The sequence below is a fragment of the Phoca vitulina genome, unplaced genomic scaffold, assembly GCF_004348235.1.
Source record: "Phoca vitulina isolate PV1807 unplaced genomic scaffold, GSC_HSeal_1.0 scaffold8, whole genome shotgun sequence".
NCBI lineage: Eukaryota > Metazoa > Chordata > Mammalia > Carnivora > Phocidae > Phoca > Phoca vitulina.
The window spans coordinates 36,235,814-36,258,451 of NW_022589711.1; the positions used below are offsets into that span (position 1 = coordinate 36,235,814).

The 22,638-nt window shown below is 36.7% G+C and overlaps 1 protein-coding gene across 1 annotated transcript in view; it reads right to left on the reverse strand.

The window, feature by feature from the left end:
* CFAP44 (cilia and flagella associated protein 44) overlaps positions 1-22,638 on the reverse strand; it is a 155,355-nt gene that overhangs the window by 47,545 nt on the left and 85,172 nt on the right. Inside the window, exons 23-24 of the mRNA XM_032406556.1 lie at positions 11,842-12,038; positions 10,082-10,256 (exon numbers count right to left, since the gene is read on the reverse strand). Coding sequence (XP_032262447.1) covers positions 10,082-10,256; positions 11,842-12,038 — 372 coding nt within the window. The remainder of the gene's footprint in view (positions 1-10,081; positions 10,257-11,841; positions 12,039-22,638) is intronic.

Consider the following 22,638-nt stretch of genomic DNA (forward strand, 5'->3'; position numbering starts at 1 on the left):
CAAAAATAAATTCAAAATGGATGAAAGACCTAAATGTAAGACAGGAAACCATTAAAATGCTAGAGAAGAACACAGGCAATAATCTCTTTGACATCAGCTGTAGCAATTTCTTACTAGATAGGTCTCCTGAGACAAGGGGAACAAAAGCAAAAATAAACTATTGGGACTTCACCCAATGGTTCTGCACAGTGAAGGAAACAATCAACAAAACTAAAAGGCAACCAATGGAATGGGAGAAGATATTTGCAAATGACATATCTGATAAAGGGTTAGTATCCAAAATATATAAAGAACTCATACAACTCAACACCCAAAATATAAATAATCCAGTTTAAAAATGGGCAGAAGACATGAAGAGACATTTCTCCAAAGGAGACATACAGATGGCTAACAGACACATGAAAAGATGCTCCACATCACTCATCATCAGGGAACTACAAATCAAAACTACAATGAGATACCACCTTACACCCGTCAGAATGGCTAAAATCAACAACCTAACAATAGATGTTGGTGAGGATGCAGAAAAAGGGGAACCTTCTTACATTGTGGGTAGCAATGCAAACTGGTGCAGCCACTCTGGAAAACAGTATGGAGGTTTCTCAAAAGTTAAAAATAGAACTACCTATGACCAAGCAATTGCACTACTATGTATTTATCCAAAGGATACAAAAATGCTGATGCACTCCAATGTTTATAGCAGCACTATCAAAAATAGCCAAATTATGGAGAAAGAGCCCAAATGTCCATTGACTGATGAATTGATAAAGAAGAAGTGATTATCTATCTATCTATCTATACAATGGAATATTATTTAGCCATCAAAAAGAATGAAATCTTGCCATTTGCAATGACATGGATGGAGCTAGAGAGTATTATGCTAAGTGAAATAAGTCAGAGAAAGACAAATACTGTACAGTTTTTTTTTTAAAAGATTTTATTTATTTGTCAGAGAGAGAGAGAGAGCACAAGCAAGGGGAGTGGCAGGCAGAGGGAGAAGCAGTCTCCCCCACTGAGCAAGGAGCCCAGTGCAGGACTCGATCCCAGGACCGTATGGTCATGACCTGAGCCAAAGGCAGAAACTTGACTGACTGAGACATCCAGATGTCCCAGACAGTTTTGTTTTTATCTAATGTCTTTACAAAAAATAAAATATGGCAGCAACCTAAGTGTTCATCCATAGATGATGGATTAAGAAGATGTGGCATATATATAATGGAATGTTACTCAGCCATAAAAATGAGATCTTGCCATTTCCAACAACATGGATGGACCTAGAGGGTATTATGCTAAATGAAATAAGTCAGACAGAGAAAGACAAATACAATATTATTTCACTTCTATGTGGAATCTAAAAAACAAATGTACAAACAAACAAAAAAAAGCAAAATTAGACCCATAAGCACAGAAAACAAACTATGGTTACCACAGCAGAGAGGGGTTGGGGAATGGGCAAAATGGGTGAAGGGGATTGGCAGGTACAGGTTTCCAGTTATGGAATGTATAAGCTACAGGGGTGAAAGGTACAGCATAGGGATATAGTCAATGGTATCGTAAGAACATTGTATGGGGACACATGGTAGCTACACTTATGAGCATTGCATAACGTATAGAATTGTCAAATTACTATGTTGTACACCTGAAATTAATGTAACATTGTGTGTCAGCCACACTTCAATTAAAAAATAAAAGTTGAACAGTTAGCATATAGGAATTCCAATCCTAGGTATCTACCCAAGAGAATTAAAAACATATGTCCACACAAAAATTACACAAATTTTAACAGCATTATTCATAATGGTGAAAAAATGGATATAACCTAAATGTGTTTCAACTGATGAACTGATAAATATGATATGGATTGTTTGGTCATAGAAAGGAATGAAGTACTGATACATGCTATAACATGGACGAAATTTAAAGTCATATGAAGCAAAAAAAGCCAGCCACAAAGACCACAGAATCCATGTATATAAGGTGTCCAAAACAGACAAATCTATAGAGACAAGAAATGGTTGCTTAGGGTTAAGGGGCACCTGGATGGCTCAGTCATTTAAGGGTCCAACTCTTGATTTTGACTCAGGTTATGGTCTCAGTGTCATGAGATCAAGCCCCACATTGGGCTCCACACTGGGCGAAAGAAAGAAAAAAAGAAAGAAAAAATCCTGTAAGGTCCATAATCCTATCACCTAGAGACAACCACTGTTACATTTTATTGATACTCTCCCAAATTATACTGTTGTCCTATGTGCTTTTTCATTAATAATATATTGTAAACATCTTTCCTTGTCAATAAACCCACCTCAACATAAAACAAAAGAGAGAGAGAGAGAGACTGAGTCCAGGCCAGAGTGAACATCTCCTACATGAGAACACTCCATAAAGACTGGGGAAGGTGACTATTTTCTCTAATGTGCAGAAACCAACACATAGAGTCAAGGGAAATGAAGAAGGAGAAAAACATGTTCCAAACTAAAGAGCAAGATAAAACTCCAGAAACAGACCTTAATGAAATGGAGATAAAGTGATCTACCTGACAGAGAGTTTAATATAATATTCATAGAGATGCTTACCAAGGTCAGGAAAACAATGTGTGAACAAAGTGAATATTTCATCAGAGATAGAAAATATAAGATAGCACCAAAGAGAAAACCCAGAAGTGAAGAATAATTGAACTGAAATGTTTAAAAATGGGGTTCAACACCAAACTAGATCAAGCAGAAGAAAGGATTGATAAACTCAAAAAACAGGGCAGTGGAATTCACCCAGTCAGAGGAGCAAAAGAAAAAAGAATTAAAAAGAGTGAACATAGCTTAAGGGACTTAAAAGACATCAACAAGCAAATTAATATTCACATTACAGGGGTCCTAAATGGAGAAAGGTGGTCATAAGTCTTATTCAAAGAAATAATGGCTGAAAAATTCTTTAACCTGGGGAAATAAATAGACATCCAGATCCAGGATGCCTAGAAAGTTTAAAACAAATAAATCCAAAAAGTCCCACACCAAGACACAGTATAACAAATTGTCAAACATTAAAGACAAGGAGAAGATCTTTAAAACAGCAAGAGAAATACAACTTGTTATATATATACACATATAAAAAAAATAAGACTATCAGCAGATTTTTTTTAGCAGAAATTTTGTAGGCAAGCAGAGAGTGGCATAATAAATTCAAAGTGCTAAAAGAAAAAGACTGTCAACCAAAAATAACCTACCCAACAAAACTGTCCTTCAGCATTGGGGAAATAAAGAGTTTTCCAGACAAACAAAAGCTGAAGGAGCTCATTACCATTAGCCCAGGCTTTCAAGAAATGTTAAAGTCAATTCTTCAGGCTGAAGTGAAAGGACATTAACTACTAACAGGAAAACATATATAAGTATAAATTTTGTCAATAAAGACAAATATATAGCTAAATTAAGAATACTCTAATATTAATGCTGGTGGGTAAATCATTTTTAAATTTAGCATAAAGGTTAAAAGGCAAAAGAATTAAAAATAACTATAACTACAATGATTTGTTAATGGATATATAAGGTAAAAAGATGTAAATTGTGACATCAAAAACAAAGTGTTGGGAGAGTTAAAAATACAGCTTTAGCACGTGTTCAGAGTTAAGTTATTATCAGGTTAAAATAGACTGATATGTTTTATGTAAGTCTTACCGTAACCACAAAGCAAAAACCTATAATAGATACAAAAACCATAAAGAGAAAGAATCCAAACATAAAACATAACTAGGTTATCCAGACCCAATAAATAAATAAATAAAATAAGGAAACATTGGACTTAAATAACAAGTTAGAACAGATGGACTTAAATATTTACAAACATTCCATTCAATAGTAGCAGAATATACATTTTTTTTAAATGACTGCCTTCTATTTATTTTTTAATTTTATTTTATTATGTTCTGTTAATCACCATACATTACATCATTAGTTTTTGCTGTAGTGTTCCATGATTCATTGTTTGCGTATAACACCCAGTGCTCCATTCAATACATGCCCTCTTTAATACCCATTACTGGGCTAACCCATCCACCCACCCCCCTCCCCTCTAGAACCCTCAGTTTGTTTCTCAGAGTCCATATTCTCTCATGGTTCATCTCCCCCTCCGATTTCCCCCCCTTCATTTTCCCCTTCCTACTATCTTCTTTTTTTTTTTTTTTTAACATATAATGTATTATTTGTTTCAGAAGTACAGGTCTGTGATTTATCAGTCTTACACAATTCACAGTGCTCACCATAGCACATACCCTCCCCAATGTCTATCACACAGCCACCCCATCTCTCCCACCCCCCACCACTCCAGCAACCCTCAGTTTGTTTCCTGAGATTAAGAATTCCTCATATCAGTGAGATCATGATACATGTCTTTCTCTGATTGACTTATTTCGCTTAGCATAATACCCTCTAGTTCCATCCACGTCCTTGCAAATGGCAAGTTTTCATGTTTTTTGATGGCTGCATAATATTCCATTGTATATATATACCACATCTTCTTAAATGCACATGAAACATTCTCCAGGATAAGCCACGTTAGGCCACAAAACAAGTATTAATTAATTTAAAAAGCCTGAAATCATATCCAGTATCTTTTCTAAACTCAAAGGTATAAAACTAGAAATCAATTACAATAAGGAAACTGTAAAATTCATAAGTATCTGGAGATTAAACATACTTTGAATAACCAGTAAAAAAATCAAAAGAGAAATCAAAAATATCTTGTAACAAATGAAAACAGAAATACAACATACCTAAAACGTATAGGATGCAAGAGCAGTTCTAACAGGGAAGTTTATAGTGATAAATGCCTACATCAGGAAACAAGAAAAACCTTGAACAACTAACTTAACCTTATACCTCAAGGAACTAGGGGAAAAAAAAAGCAAAAACCCAAAGTTAGTGGAAGGAAGGACATAACAAAAATCAAAGCAGAAATAAATGAAATAGAGATTTAAAAGACAATGGGAAAGATCAATGAAAGTAAGCTGGGCATTTTTTTTAAAAAAGATAAAAACAAAATTGATAAACTTTTAGCTAAACTCATCAAGAATATAGAGAGGACTGGGTGCCTGGGTGGCTCAGTCAGTTAAGCATCTGCCTTCAGGTCAGGTCATGATCCCAGGGTCCTGAGCCTGAGTCCCACATCAGACTCCCTGCTCAGTGGGGAGCCTGCTTCTCCCTCTGCCTCTACTCCTTCTCCCTGCTCATGCCCCCTCTTCTCTCTCTCTCTCTCTCTCAAATAAATAAAATCTTTAAAAAAAAATCACCAGATTAAAGATAAATATAATAAAATCAATGGAAAGAGTTTCCACTTCTGAAAAAGGGAATAGACTTACATATTCAAATCTTCCTGGCAAGTACAAATAAAACCCCTAAACATTATATATACAACCGTTCATGTTGTATATATAATGAAAGGTGAAAAGAAGAAGATAGACCACAAAGAACCTTGGGACCTGAGGAAGTATATGATGGTAAAATCTCTAGACTTTCTTATTACCTCATATATCTCATGCATGGAGTTAAAGAAAATGGCAACTAGAAATACCAAAGGGTTTAGACAATAAAAGCCCAACAAAATCTTGCTCTTTCTAGCTAAAGGATCAAGAAAAGAGACTAGTAATACAGAAAACTTTTTAGATAATAAATGCTCTACTCTAGCCATGCAGCACACACGCACATGTGTGCACAGATACACACACACACACACACACACACACAAATGTGGCCCAACCTTCACCCAGCCTGCAAAGGTCAAGTGGGGAGTCTATACTTTTACCACCAGCAGACTTTAACAAGGCAACACAACCGCTACAGGGATGGTGTTAAAGGAGGTGAGCCCTGGGGACCAGGACTTCATCCCCAGTGTGTGGTAACAAGCCTCCCTACCACAGTTACAGTGGAGAGTCCATAGGGAGCCTGGACATCTAAGCCTTGCCCAGTAGTAACAAGGTGATCCACCCCTCCTTGCTGGGGTAGTGTTTGAGGAAGCCTAGTGGAAAGTGAAGACCTTGACCATCCTCCACAACATCAATGGAAGACAACTAGAGAGCAAAGTGATATCAGAGCAGCCTAGTAGGGATCCAGAACTCCAACTGCTGACCAGCAAGTGCCCCTTCCTTCCTCAGGTGTCAACTGGGGAAAAAATGGGTAACCTGGACTTCTATACCCATGAGGTGGCATTCCTCCTTATCTTGCTCAAATCAGAGAAAGACAGCTAAAACTGAATGTATATATAAGATTCAGAGTCTCATAATGCCCCAAATGTCCAGATTTCAATAAAAAATCATTTGTCATACCAAGAATCAGGATGACCTCAACTTGAATAAGAAAAGATGATTGTCAGTTGCCAATCCCACGATGATAGAGATGTTAGAATAATCTGACAACAATTTTAAAGCAGCCATTATAAAGTGCTTCAATAAACAATTAGAAAGGTGCTTGAAACAAATGGAAAAATAGAGTCTCAGAAAGAAATGGAAGATACAAAGAAGAACCAAATGGAAATTTTAGAGCTGAAAACTACAGTAATCAAAGTAAAACTTAATAGATGGGGTCAACGCCAGAATGGAGGACAAAGAATCATTAATCTGAAGATAGAACAATAGAAATTATCCAATCTGAATAACAAAAAAATACACTACAAACAAATAATAAAAATTTTTTTAAAAATCTCCACACAGAGCCTCAGAGATCTAACATTTGTGTCACTGGAATCCAAGAAGGAAAGGAAAAGGAGGACAGGACTGAAAGAAAGAAAAAAAGAAGAAAAAAAGAAAAGAAAAGAAAAGAAAAGAAAGAAAAGAAATAACAGCTGAAAACTTCCCAAATTTGGCCAGAGATACAAGTATACAGATTCAAGAAGTTTAATGAATCCCAAAAAGAATAAATTCAAAGATTTACCAAGACACATTATAGTCAAACTTCTGAAAACTAAGGACAAAAAAAAAAATCTTGAAAGCAGCAAGACAAAAATAACACCTTACATATAGGGAGGAAGCAATTTGAATGGCAGAAGATTGATCATAAGAAACCATGGAGGCCAGCAGAAAGAAGCACAATATTTTCCACATGTTGAAAAAGAGAAATGTCAACACAGAATTTTATGTCTAGTAAGACTATCCTCCCAGAATGAAGGAGAAATCAAGCCATTCTTAGGTGAGGGAAAGCTAAGAATTTATCACCACATACCAACCCTAAAACAATGGCTTAAAGGAAGTTTTCTAAGCAGAAATGAAATTATAGAAGAAGGAACTTTGAAACATCAAGAAGGAAGAGATTAAAATGTTTAATAGTAAAAATACTGGCAAATACATTTTACTTTTACTATTGTCTAAGTTATGTTTGATGATTAAAAAAACTTTAACAATGTCTGAAATGTATGTAGAGAAAATATACAATTATACTATAAACAAGGGAAATAAGAGGCAGTGAGGGGTGTAAAGGGACTTGAAGGCAGGTAAGTTTTTTACATTTCATTCAAGCTGATAAAACGTCAACACCAGTTGTATAACTGGTAGACTGTAGACTGTATAAGTTGTGTATACATAATATAATACCTAGAGAAAATGCTAAAAATACTGTACAAAGGGATACTCTCAAAAACACTATAATCATATTGGAACTCTAAAATATTCAAGTAAGTCACAGGAAATCATGAAAAAATAAAAACAAAAAACAAAAAAAACCACAGAGAACATTCCTTTTGATCACTGAGTAATATTCCATTATATATATATACCACATCTTCTTTATCCATTCATCTGTCGATGGACATCCGGGCTCTTTCCATATTTTGCAATGATGTAGATGGAACTAGAGGGTATTATACTAAGCAAAATAAGTCAGTTGGAGAAAGATAAATACCATATGATTACACTTATGTGGAATTTAAGAAACAAAACAGATGAACACAGGGGAAGGGAAGGAAAAATAAAATAAGATGGAAATTGAGAGGCAAGAAAACCATAAGAGACACTCAACTCCAGGAAACAAACTGAGGGTTGCTGGAGGGAAGGTTGGTGGGGGGAAGGGATAATTGGGTGAATGGCATTAAGGAGGGCATGCGATGTAATGTGCACTGGGTGTTATATGCAACTGATGAATCACTAAATTCTACCTCTGAAACTAATAAAAAATACAGACAACAGAAAAAATATAAAATAGCAGACATAAGCCTGAAATATCAATAATTACATGTGTAAATATATAAGTAAATCCATGTGTAAATTATATAAGTGATATGGTCTAAATCTACCAACTGAAGAACTGAGATTAACAGAGTGGATTAAAAAACATAACCCCACTGTATACTGTCAATAAAACACCAACTTCAAACATAATAATATAGGCAGGTTGAAATAAAAGAATGAAAACCAATATACCATTCAAATACTGAATTCTTTCTCCTTAAGATCAGGAACAAGTTGTAGATGTCCCATTCTATTTCAACACTATATTGGAAATTCTAGCCAGCCCAACAAGAAAATAAGGGAAATAAGACACAAACAAATTGGATACAAAATAAAACTGTCCCTATTTACAGATGACAAGATTGTCCACACAGAAAATCCTAAGAAACCTACTAAAAAACTCTCAGAAAATAACAGTTCATCAAGGCCACAGGACACCAGATAAACATACAAAAAAATCAATTGTATTTCTATACTAACAATGAACATGAACACATAAGATACCAAAATTAAAAGCACAATATCATTTACATTGCCAAAAAAGTGAAATATTTATGTCTAATTCGAACAAAATATGTGTAGGACTTTTACACTGAAAACAAAACACTGATGAAAGAAATCAAAGAAGATCTAAATAAATGGAGAACATACTATGTCCATGGATAAGAAGATTCAACATAATAAATGTCAATTCCCCCTCCCCAAACTGATACACAGCTTTAACACAATTTCTATCAGAATTCCAGCAAGATTTTATTTGTAAATACAGACAAAAGTATTCTAAAGTTTATATAGAAAGGCAAGGTAACTAGAATGGTTAAACAATTTGGGGGAAAAAAAGAATACAATGAGAGGACCAATTTCAAGATCTATTACATCGCTACAGTAATCAAGGCAGTGTGTTTTCAGCAAAGTGACAGACACATAGATCAATGGAACAGAACATGAACTCAGAAACAGACACACACAAATATGCCCCGATGATTTCTGACAAAGGTGAAAATTGCAAAACCAATTCAGTGGAGGAGAGAGAGCCTTTTTAATAAATGGTGCTAGATCAATTGTAAATCCACAGGCAAAAACAAAAACAGAAAAAATGCCTAAATCTCACACCTTATACAAAAATGAATACCAAATAGATAATAGACTTAAATGTAAAATGTAAAACTATAAAACTTTTAGAAAAAAAAATAGGAGAAAATCATTGGGGACTAGGGCTAGGCAGAGTTCTTAGACTCGACACCAAAAACAAGATTGATAGAAGGAAAAATTGACATATTGGGTTTAACACAATTAAAAACTTTTATCTGCCAGAGACCCTATTAAAGGAATGAAAAGACAAGCTACAGACTGGGAGAAAATATTTGAAAACCACACAACCAACAAAGGACTGGTATCTAGAACATATAAAGAACTCTCAGAACTTAACAGCAAAATAGCAAACAATCTTATTTGAACATGGGCAAAAGACATGAAGAGACATTTCACCAAACATACCTATAGGTGGCAAATAAAACAAATAAAAAAAGTACTTGTTAAATAAAAGTACCTCATACCAGGGTTTTTAAAAGTCAACTTTAGATGATGAGAGACCTAAAGGTAAAAGTCAAAACTGTAAGATATTAGAACATAAAGAAAAATAACTTTATGTTAGAATAGATAGGAATTTCTTAATCCTTAAAAATCACTGATTGTATTCACAAAATGGAATTCCTGGGCCCCAAACCCTAAGAATCATAGAAGTTCCACCAAGGTGTCACTACTCTAAAAGATCTTCAATACTCCATCTCTGTTTCTATTTCAAAGATATTTTGAAACATATTAAAATGAAAAAGTTTAGGTAAAAAAAGAAAGAAAGAAAACAAAAATACACTCACTTACAGTTCGTCCCATTCTTTTTTTCGCTGCTGAATCTTAAGTTGGGCCCTTTCAGCTTTTAATATAAGTTTCTTTGTTTTCTCAATTTGATTTTCCACCATAATTTCACTTAGGGTTTTAGGCCGAAATTTCTTCCCTTTCTCTATAATTGATTCTTCCGGCACACCAATGCTCCCACCTGTATAGAGAGTCAACATTTTTTTTTTTTCAATCTTCTTGAAACATCAAAATGAAATTCTCAAATATTTTTTTAAACCTGTCATGTTTTAAAAAACAGACTATAATGAATCTGTAAATCACAGTATTTGTTAAACAACTAACATGAATTTAACCCCATAATAAGTATTTTAGAATACCAAAATAAAGAGATCTAAGTCATAGGATTTGCTCTAAAGGACCTTATTGAAAAGTTGGCAAGACATATATAAAATAATTAGAAAACAAGATAAATAATGAGGGGCCACTGACATACAAACTGAGAAGTTGGGTAGGAATATTTGTGATATGGTAGGGAAAGCAAGCGAGTCCTATTTGACATGTATATTTGAGATGATATATACCGACTGCAGTGGTCTGTGGCCAACTGAAAAACTGGTCAGAAACATGCAAACAAACCTGTGATTTAAGAATTACATATCTGCTGAGGCAATTTCTTACTTTATGTTCAAGCTACAGAGAGATATACTTTAGAGATATACTTTGGAAAAAAAGTTAAATAATAATATGGGATGGTCATATAGTTATAACTCATAATTTCACCTTTCATATTTCGAATATATGTGAATATGGAAAAGCAGGAGTTTAATGTGGCTTGGGTGGTCATACTTTATAACAAAAGTGTAATTCAATCTGGAATCTCTAAGAACTGTTAGAATTCAGAGAGGAGGGGAATGAATTGGTCACTCCAGTAGGAACCTGGGTATAAAAGTATCAGGCATAATTAGGGAGCAGTGAGAAAGATAATAAGCTAAAAATACCAGTAGAACAGAATGGAAATGCACTATTAATAGGAAACAGAATAGGGATATACTGTGGAAAGATTAAATACCAGGAAAACAATTTCAGAATTTATCTGAAAGGAGCCATGAAAGTTTTCTCAATGAAGAGGATAAAGCAGCATTAATGTCAGTACTATATCATGAGCAGTAACTGTGCTGTCCTTTATTTATTTTTGATTGGGCTCTCCAAGTCATTCCCAGAATTCTTGCCTTCCTCCTACTCATCTACAGTCATCCTGTGGGCAGTTACGAGAGGCAGGTTGCAGAGAGTAAGAGGTACTCTTTTCACACCTGAATTCTCAGCTCATCATTCTGTTTAAAGCATATGCTCTTGGAAAATAGTTTGACATGTCATGTTCTATCCCCACATTCTGGGGTAGGGCCCGAGAATCTGCAAGGAAACACTGCCTAGAAACGAGCAACCAAGAAAGCCAAAATTTAAGAATAGTTAGATGTTGGAAGTAAAAAATTAGCAGCATCAAGTACTCTAACCCACTCAGTCACATAACTAGGGTGGGTTTTCTTTAGCAGCCTGCATTTAAGAGATGGTGTGGAGCATTTGCTGGAGGAACATGGCTTCCCATTCTCAGCCATACCACACGCCCCATCTCTCTTGATTTTTATTCCAAAGGAATAAATAAAGAGAGACAAGAGATGGAGCTCAAGCCATCAAAAAGGGTTCAAAGGTTCTGCCTACAAAAAGAAAATTCAGTTTTGAAACCTTAATAAGTAAGGATTTAAAAGCCTTCTTGTTATTTAGGCTACCTGTATCTTTCTGGCTATCCTTTCTTCCAGCTCCCTCTTTTTCTAACCTCTCCAATTTGCTTGTTCTTCTGTCTGATAGACTTGTTCGTTTGGACTTGGAATACTTAGAGGGCTTCACAAGCCTATAGGAGGATATCTTGTGATCACTTTGTATGGCATGAACCACAATAGTATCACTTTCCAATGACTGACGAAATCTGAAAAAAAGAAAATAGAACAAGTATTTGCAATAGTCACCATTTTAATCAATTATACCATTTTAATAATTCTGCATGATTAATAAAATAAGACCACAACACACTATGCTTACAAATGATATTATATTGTGCTAGATCCAAAATTTGACAATGCATATTAACCAATGTGATGTGATAGAAGTTGCATAAGACTCAGTTAAAGAGCAAGTAGAATTTTCTTTCTAATGAAAACATTTAACAAACCATTATTAATCAGTATAATGCCTTTGTTTTGCTAATATGTAGAAAAATGAAAACCTTTCAGGCAGACTGTAATTTAATGGTAAGTGGATCATATCAAATTCTGACAAAATCCACCTATCATCTCATATGAGATATCTCATATATATACATGCAATATATATATGTGCATATATATATATGGCTCAAATATATTACCCTTTTTGCCTCTACAAAAAATATTAAACTCAGGATTATTACCATCTAGTTCACTTTTCTTTTAGACCCACAGGAATTTGTTCTTTATCAATTAATGGTTAATTGTTGCTATTTTTTGGCACTGGTTCATAATTATTCCCCAAATCTTTTAATTTTAGAATTTAACTTATTTATGTATATAGCAATTATTCTTAGTTTATCTGCCTTTCTTACTATTTTTTAATCCAATCCTTTGAACTCTATTTCTTCTTTTAAATGGCTTACTATTTCGGGGGAGGGGCCTCCTTCCGCCGCTTCTGGCAAGTGATAGAACCGCGGAGCACAAAATTGGAACTTTTAGAAGTCTGCTCCACTGAGGGACGTCACTCCAGTGGCTAAGCGGGGGGTGGAACCCTCGTGGGACAGTGTGGTCTCAGGACCCTCGGGGTCACAGAAAGACCGGGGGTGCCTGAGTGCAGCAGAGCTCCCAGGTATCAGAGCAGGGAAGCCAGCTGCAGAGACGGAGCCCAGGCGCGGGCTCTCAGCCCGGGGTTGCCATAAACCGTGATCCGCGGCACAGTCGGGCCCCTGCTCCTCCAGCAGGGACCCAACAAGCGGCAGATCCGGGGAGACTCCCCTTCTTCCCCCGGGAGGAGAGGTGCGGGAGCGCACCGCAGGGATCTGCTGGGTTTGGAGACTCCACACGGGGTCGGGTGCCAGAGATAGAAACGCTCGGTCACAGGCTGGGTGAGCACAGAGTGCGGCCGGAGACAGGGGAGACAGGAGTGACTGACTGCTTTTCTCTGGGGGCTCACTGAGGAGTGGGGCCCGAGCTCTCGGCTCCTCCGAGGCGGAGATTGGGAAGCCGCCATTTTCACTCTCCGCCTCCAAAGCTGTACGGAAAGCTTGCAGGGAACAAAAGCTCTGGAGAGCAAACCCGAGCAGATTACTTAGCCCGGACGGGGCAAGGGCAGGGCAATTCCGCCTCTGGCAAAGACTTTTGGAAACCAGGGCAAAAGGCCCCTCTCCCAGAAGATCAGCGAGAATAGCCAGCCAAGACCAAGTTTACCAATCAATAAGAACGGCAGAACTCCAGCGCTAGGGGAATAATGCACATAGAATTCATGGCTTTTTTACCATGATTCTTTAGTCTTTCAAAGTTAATTTTTTTTTAACTGTCTTTTTTTTTTTTTTTTGAATTTTTCTTTTTCCCTTTTTCAACGAACATCTTATCAATCCCTTTAAAAAAAAATTTTTTTTTTATTTTTCATTTTTATTTTTCATTTTTAGAGTCATATTCTAGCCCTTCATAGTAGTTACCCATATTTTTGGCTTATATATATAAGTTGTTCTCTCTTTAAAATTTTGAGATAGTTTATTCTAACAGATCAAAATATACCCTAAATCTCTAGTGTATGGTTTTTTTCTACTCCCCTGCCTGATCACATTCTCTCCCTTTTTCTTTTTTTTTTTTTTAAATCCTCTTCTTTCTTTTTTCAAACAACTTCTTATCAATTCCTTTTATAAAATTTTTTATAATTTCCATCTTTACAGTCATATTCCATCCCTTCATCATATCAACCCTTATTTTTGTACATATATAAGTTTTTCTTTCTTTAAAATTTTGGGAGGCACTTTCTTCTAACAGACCAAAATACACCCAAAATCTAGTGTGTGGCACTGATCTATATACCAGCCTGATCATATTTGATCACATTCTGGTTTTTTGTTGTTGTTGTTCTGTTTTTGTTTGTTTTTATCTTTATCTTTATCTTTTTCTTTTTTTTCTTTTTCTTTTTTCTCTCTTTCCCTTTCTTTTCCCACTGCTTCAGGTCTTTTCTGATTTCTTTAGAGTATATTTTCTGGGAACGTTGTTACCCTGTTAGCATTTTGTTCTCTCATTAATCTATTCTCCTCTGGACAAAATGACAAGATGGAAAAAATCACGTCAACAAAAAGAACAAGAGGTAGTACTGACTGCCAGGGACCTACTCAATACGGACATTAGTACGATGTCGGATCTAGAGTTCAGAATCATCACTTTAAAGATACTAGCTGGGCTTGAAAAAAGCATGGAAGTTATTAGAGAAACCCTTTCTGGAGAAGTAAAAGAACTAAAATCTAACCAAGTAGAAATCAAAAAGGCTATTAATGAGGTGCAATCAAATATGGGGGTGCTAACTGCTAGGATAAATGAGGCAGAAGAGAGAATCAGTGATAGAGAAGACCAAATGATGGAAAATAAAGAAGCTGAGAAAAAGAGAGATAAACAACTACTGGATCATGAGGGCAGAATTCGAGAGATAAGCAATAGCATAAGACAAAACAACATTAGGATAATTGGGATACCAGAAGAAGAAGAAAGAGAGGGGCAGAAGGTATACTGGAGCAAATTATAGCAGAGAACTTCCCTAATTTGGGGAAGGAAACAGGCATCAAAATCCAGGAAGCACAGAGAACCCCTCTCAAAATCAATAAAAATAGGTCAACACCCTGACATCTAATAGTAAAACTTACAAGTCTCAGAGACAAAGAGAAAATCCTGAAAGCAGCTCGGGAGAAGAGATATGTAACCTACAATGGTAGAAACATTAGATTGGCAACAGACCTATGCACAGAGACCTGGCAGGCCAGAAAGGACTCAGAGCACGAAATGAGAAAAATATGCAGCCAAGAATACTATATCCAGCTAGGCTGTCACTGAAAATAGAAGGAGAGATAAAAAGCTTCCAGGAAAAACAAAAACTAAAGGAATTTGCAAACACGAAACCAGCCCTACAAGAAATATTGAAAGGGGTCCTCTAAGCAAAGAGAGAGCCTAAAAGCAACATAGACCAGAAAGGAACACAGACAATATACAGTAACAGTTACCTTATAGGCAATACAATGGCACTAAATTCCTATCTTTCAATAGTTACCCTGAATGTAAATGGGCTAAATGCCCCAATCAAAAGACACAGTCTATCAGATTGGATTAAAAAACAAGACCCATCGATATGCTGTCTGCAAGAGACTCATTTTAGACCCAAAGACACCCCCAGATTTAAAGTGAGGGGGTGGAAAACCATTTACCATGCTAATGGACACCAAAAGAAAGCTGGGGTGGCAATCCTTATATCAGACAAATTAGATTTTAAACAAAAGACTGTAATAAGAGATGAGGAAGGACACTATATCCTACTTAAAGGGTCTATCCAACAAGAAGATCTAACAATTGTAAATATCTATGCCCCTAACATGGGAGCAGCCAATTATATAAGGCAATTAATAACAAAAGCAAAGAAACACATCGACAACAATACAATAATAGTGGGGGACTTTAACACCCCCCTCACTGAAGTGGACAGATCGTCTAAGCAAAAGATCAACAAGGAAATAAAGACTTTAAATGACACACTGGACCAAATGGACTTCACAGACATATTCAGAACATTCCATCCCAAAGCAACGGAATACACATTCTTCTCTAGTGCCCATGGAACATTCTCCAGAATCGATCACATCCTAGGTCATAAATCAGGTCTCAACTGGTACCAAAAGACTGGGATCATTCCCTACCTATTTTCAGACCACAATGCTTTGAAACTGGAACTCAATCACAAGAGGAAAGTCGGAAAGAACTCAAATACATGGAGGCTAAAGAGCATCCTACTAAAGAATGAATGGGTCAATCAGGAAATTAAGGAAGAATTTAAAAAATTCATGGAAACCAATGATAATGAAAACACAACTATTCAAAATCTTTGGGATGCAGCAAAGGCAGTCCTAAGAGGAAAGTATATAGCAATACAAGCCTTTCTCAAGAAACAGGAAAGGTCTCAAGTACACAACCTAACCCTACACCTAAAGGAGCTGGAGAAAGAACAGCAAATAAAGCCTAAACCCAGCAGGAGAAGAGAAATAATAAAGATCAGAGCAGAAATCAATGAAATAGAAACCAAAAGAACAGTAGAACAGATCAACGAAACTAGGAGCTGGTTCTTTGAAAGAATTAACAAGATTGATAAGCCCCTGGCCAGACTTATCAAAAAGAAAAGAGAAATGACCCAAATCAACAAAATCATGAATGAAAGAGGAGAGATCACAACCAACACCAAAGAAATACAAACAATTATAAGAACATATTATGAGCAACTCTATGCCAGCAAATTAGATAACCTGGAAGAAATGGATGCATTCCTAGAGATGTATCAACTACCAAAACTGAACCAGGAAGAAATAGAAAACCTGAACAGACCTATAACCACTAAGGAAATTGAAGCAGTCATCAAAAATCTCCCAAAAAACAAAAGCCCAGGGCCAGATGGCTTCCCAGGGAAATTCTACCAAACATTTAAAGAAGGATTAATACCTATTCTTCTGAAACTGTTCCAAAAAATAGAAATGGAAGGAAAACTTCCAAACTCATTTAATGAGGCCACCATTACCTTGATCCCAAAACCAGACAAAGATCCCATCAAAAAGGAGAACTACAGGCCAATATCCCTGATGAACATGGATGCAAAAATTCTCACCAAAATACTAGCCAATAGGATCCAACAGTACATTAAAAGGATTATTCTCCATGACCAAGTGGGATTTATCCCTGGGCTGCAAGGTTGGTTCAACATCCGCAAATCAATCAATGTGATACAATACATTAATAAAAGAAAGAACAAGAATCATATGATCCTCTCAATAGATGCAGAAAAAGCATTTGACAAAGTCCAGCATCCTTTCTTGATCAAAACTCTTCAGAGTATAGGCGTAGAGGGTACATACCTCAATATCATAAAAGCCATCTATGAAAAACCTACAGCGAGTATCATTCTCAATGGGGAAAAACTGAGAGCTTTCCGCCTAAGGTCAGGAATGCAGCAGGGATGTCCACTATCACCACAGCTATTCAACATAGTATTAGAAGTCCTAGCCACAGCAATCAGACAACAAAAAGAAATCAAAGGCATCCAAATTGGCAAAGAAGAAGTCAAACTCTCACCCTTTGCAGATGATATGATACTTTATGTGGAAAACCCAAAAGACTCCACCCCAAAACTGCTAGAACTCATACAGGAATTCAGTCAAGTGGCAGGATATAAAATCAATGCACAGAAGTCAGTGGCATTCCTATACACCAACAACAAGACAGAAGAAAGAGAAATTAAGGAGTCGATCCCATTTACAATTGCACCCAAAACCATAAGATACCTAGGCATAAATCTAACCAAAGAGGCAAAGGATCTGTACTCAGAAAACTATAAAATACTCATGAAAGAAATTGAGGAAGACACAAAGAAATGGAAAAACGTTCCATGCTCATGGATTGGAAGAACAAATATTGTGAAGATGTCAATGCTACCTAGAGCAATCTATACATTCAATGCAATCCCCATCAAAATACCATCCACTTTTTTCAAAGAAATGGAACAAATAATCCTAGAATTTGTATGGAACCAGAAAAGACCCCGAATAGCCAGAGGAATGTTGAAAAAGAAAAGCAAAGCTGGCGGCATCACAATTCCGGACTTCAAGCTCTATTACAAAGCTGTCATCATCAAGACAGTATGGTACTGGCACAAAAACAGACACATAGATCAATGGAACAGAATAGAGAGCCCAGAAATGGACCCTCAACTCTATGGTCAACTAATCTTTGACAAAGCAGGAAAGAATGTCCAATGGAAAAAAGACAGTCTCTTCAACAAATGGTGTTGGGAAAATTGGATAGCCACATGCAGAAGAATGAAACTGGACCATTTCCTTACACCACCCACAAAAATAGACTCCAAATGGTTGAAAGACCTAAATGTGAGACAGGAGTCCATCAAAATCCTAAAGGAGAACACAGGCAGCAACCTCTTCGACTTCAGCCGCAGCAACTTCTTCCTAGAAACATCGCCAAAGGCAAGGGAAGCAAGGGCAAAAATGAACTATTGGGACTTCATCAAGATATAAAGCTTTTGCAAAGCAAAGGAAACAGTCAACAAAACCAAAAGACAACCGACAGAACGGGAGAAGATATTTGCAAATGACATATCAGATAAAGGGCTAGTATCCAAAATCTATAAAGAACTTATCAAACTCAACACCCAAAGAACAAAGAATCCAATCAAGAAATGGGCAGAAGACATGAAAAGACATTTTTCCAAAGAAGACATCCAAATGGCCAACAGACACATGAAAAAGTGCTCAATATCGCTCGGCATCAGGGAAATCCAAATCAAAACCTCAATGAGGTACCACCTCACACCAGTCAGAATGGCTAAAATTAACAAGTCAGGAAATGACAGATGTTGGCGGGGATGCGGAGAAAGGGGAACCCTCCTACACTGTTGGTGGGAATGCAAGCTGGTGCAGCCACTCTGGAAAACAGTATGGAGGTTCCTCAAAAAGTTGAAAATAGAGCTACCATACGATCCAGCAATTGCACTACTGGGTATTTACCCCAAAGATACAAAAGTAGGAATCCGAAAGGGTACATGCACCCCAATCTTTATAGCAGCAATGTCCACAATAGCCAAACTATGGAAAAAGCCAAGATGTCCATCGACAGATGAATGGATAAAGAAGATGTGGTATATATATACAATGGAATATTATGCAGCCATCAAAAGGAATGAGATCTTGCCATTTGCAATGACGTGGATAGAACTGGAGAGTATTATGCTGAGCGAAATAAGTCAAACAGAGAAAGACATGTATCATATGACCTCACTGATAATAGGAATTCTTAATCTCAGGAACCAAATTGAGGGTTGTGGGAGTGGGGGGTGGGGTGGGAGGGATGGGGTGACTGGGTGATAGACACTGGAGAGGGTATGTGCTCTGGTAAACACTGTGAATTGTGCAAGACTGTTGAATCTCAGACCTGTACCTCTGAAACAAATAATGCAATATATGTTAAAGAAAAAAAAAAAAAAGAAGATAGCAGGAGGGGAAGAATGAAGGGGGGGGAAATCAGAGGGGTAGACGAACCATGAGAGACGATGGACTCTGAAAAACAAACTGAGGGTTCTAGAGGGGAGGGGGGTGGGAGGATGGGTTAGCCTGGTGATGGGTATTGAGGAGGGCACGTTCTGCATGGAGCACTGGGTGTTATGCACAAACAATGAATCATGGAACACTACATCTAAAACTAATGATGTAATGTATGGGGATTAACATAACAATAAAAAATTTTTTAAAAATGGCTTACTATTTCTAATTTTCCCTTTTATCTTATAGCATAGTATTTTTCTCATCACGATAAAACTTATTCTCTTCATCTTCTTGACTGCTGGAGTTTTACTTTAAATTTTAGTCTTTCCATAAAACACAGAAAACATGATATGGATGGTTTTGGTCCCATCAAAATTTAAAACTTCTGCATAGTTAGAAAAATGTGAACAAAGTTTAAGGCAAATGGCAGAGTAAAAGTGTTTCCAATATGTATAATAAAAAAAAATACAGAAATAGTGAAAAAACTAAGGGGAGAAATAGAATTCAAAGAAAAATGAACAAGGAATCTTTCTCAGAAGATTAAATATAAATGAACTATAAATGTATGAAAAGAAATGCTCAGAAGAGTATCAATGAACTACAAACATATGAAAAGAAATGCTTAACTTCACCACTAATCAGAAAAAAGCAAATTATTCAAGCAAGAGTTATCACATTTGGTCTATTAGATTGGTGGAGATGAAAACACTGGTAGTACCCAGTGTTACCCAGTGGTAACTTTATTCTCTCCCCCATTCCAATCAGATAGCAAGGTAACTTATTTCCTTCCATATATTTAGTGAAGACACAAAGCTGAGGAGGGTGCAGCCTGGACAGGGAGAGAAAGCAGGGAATTAAGGAAGCAAGTACTTGAAGGCAAGAAGACTGGGGAAGAGGTTCCACTTGACAAGCGGGGATGATAGACAAATTGGGTCCTAGAGCTGTGGGTACATATTCCCTGCTTCTGGAAGCTTCTGGGGAGATACAAGGTCCCAAAGATAAGGACTGCATGTGTATTCAATCCTGGGAACAGAGGCTCCTGGCCTCATCAAAAGCTACCTGCTCCAGAAGAGTACAAAAACCATAGACTCAAACAAATGAAAGAAGCAGGCAGGCTGGGACAATGAGCCTCACTAGTTTAAGATTCATACTCGCCATATGTATACATTCACAAATATAGTATGAATATTTATTAAAGCCAAACATAGCATATATTATATTGAAGTTTCTTCCTGAAAACTTCTTAGCTATTTTCATCTCTTGGCAGGTAGTCATCTAGATATAATTCCAAGATTCAAATATTCAGGTATTAATATCAGGTAACAAGTACCATGAATCACAGAGCAGAGTACCAGAGAGGAAACTGTTGCATAGGGAGAGATCTCTGAAGATCTCTCTTCCAGGCTTCAGGTGATTATTGATCACTACATGCATGTGATGAGTCCACCTGAAGCTGGGGAAAGAATCACCAGAAGAGAGCAGGCAGAATAATCCCCAGGCTTCACATAGGTTGGAAGAGCTTGTGTTCCCACAAACCCCATAATACATAGGTCATAGGATAGAGTACTCAGAAGGATTTTATCATAGCAGTGAGGAAAAATCAGCTCTAGACGAAAGGCTGCCTAGACTTAATCTGCCTAACACAGATTAAAAGCAAGCCTCAAAAACTCAGACTATTTCCAAGTAACTTAACTGAATCCCAAAATAAGACTCAAGAATATTTAAAAGTAACAAAAAATACCCAGCAATCATGTGAAATGTGGTGAAATTCATAATGTCTGGCATCTAATCAAAATTTTTCAGGCAGGCAAAGAAGCAGATTATAACCCAAAATAAAGAAAAAATTTTCCACTAATAGAATAGACCCAGAAAACACACAGATGATATAACTAGCAGACAAGCACATTAAAGCAGTTATTATATTTTATATGTTCAGGAAATAGAGAAAAGCATGAGCACATTAAAGTGAACAAAATCCTTAACTATGATACTAGGAAATCAATAAATAATGATTAATAAATTCATATAGATACATTATTTAGATGTATGGTTATAACCACTAGAAGAGATATTAAAAGTGGATTCTCTTTAAGATCTATCATATTTGTGGATTAAAATACTCAATATTTATTTTAAAATCTATTATGTCAAAGTTGTTCTATAGATTCAGTGTAATTCCAGTCAAAATCTTAGCAGGTTTTTTGATGAAAATTGACAAGTTGCAAAGGACCTATGCAATATTGAAGATGAAGAACAAAGCCAGAGGACTTACAATATCAGATGTCAAGAATAATTAAAATAGTGTTATACTAGCACAAACACAGACAGACCAATGGAATAGTATGAAGAGTTCAGAAATGAATATATATATAGTGTATATATATATAAATATATGTGTATATAAATATATATACATATATTTTGTATATAATGAATATATATATACACACACATACATATATACATACACATATATACGTATACATATATATATAGTTACTTGATTTATGACAAAACTATCTCTGCAGTCTAATGAGGAAAGGATGGTCTTTTCAACAAATAATACTAAGTCAGTTGAATATCCATTTAGAAACAAACGACACATGGGAGGAAAAGATGGCAGAGGAGTAGGGGACCGTATTCCAACCGGTCCATGGAATTGAGCTGGATATCTACCAGACCACTCTGAACACCCACAAAATCAGCCTGAGATGTAAGAAGATAGATCTGGATCCCTACAAACAGAATATTGCAAGCAGTTGGTTTCGAGGTATGAAGCGGGGAGCTGTGATTCCATGGGCACATATTGGAAGATAAATGGAAAGGCGAGGGAGCCATGGGGATCCTGCACCACCGGTGAGTGATAGCCTCTGGCTCTGGGGACTGGGCAAAGACTCGCAGACTGGTAACAACAGGGAAAGGACTTTAGGGCAGCCCCCCCTCCCCGACTGAAACCCAGAGCGGGCAGGGCCGTGCCTGTGAACTGGGGGCAGCTGGTGGTTTTAGAAGCACAAAGGGCAGAGACATGCCTGACCTGGAGGCAAGGACTGGGAGCCCTGCTGAGGGGTGCACAACCCAGGACACTGCAGTTTATAGCAGCATAGACAGAAACAGAGATAGTGTGGCTTGGAGAGCTCACTGAAGAACAGACTGCAATCTCTCTGCTCTGAGGCAGAGGGTTGGAAACAATCTCTTCTGCTCTGACTCTTGGAAGAGATGCTGAAAG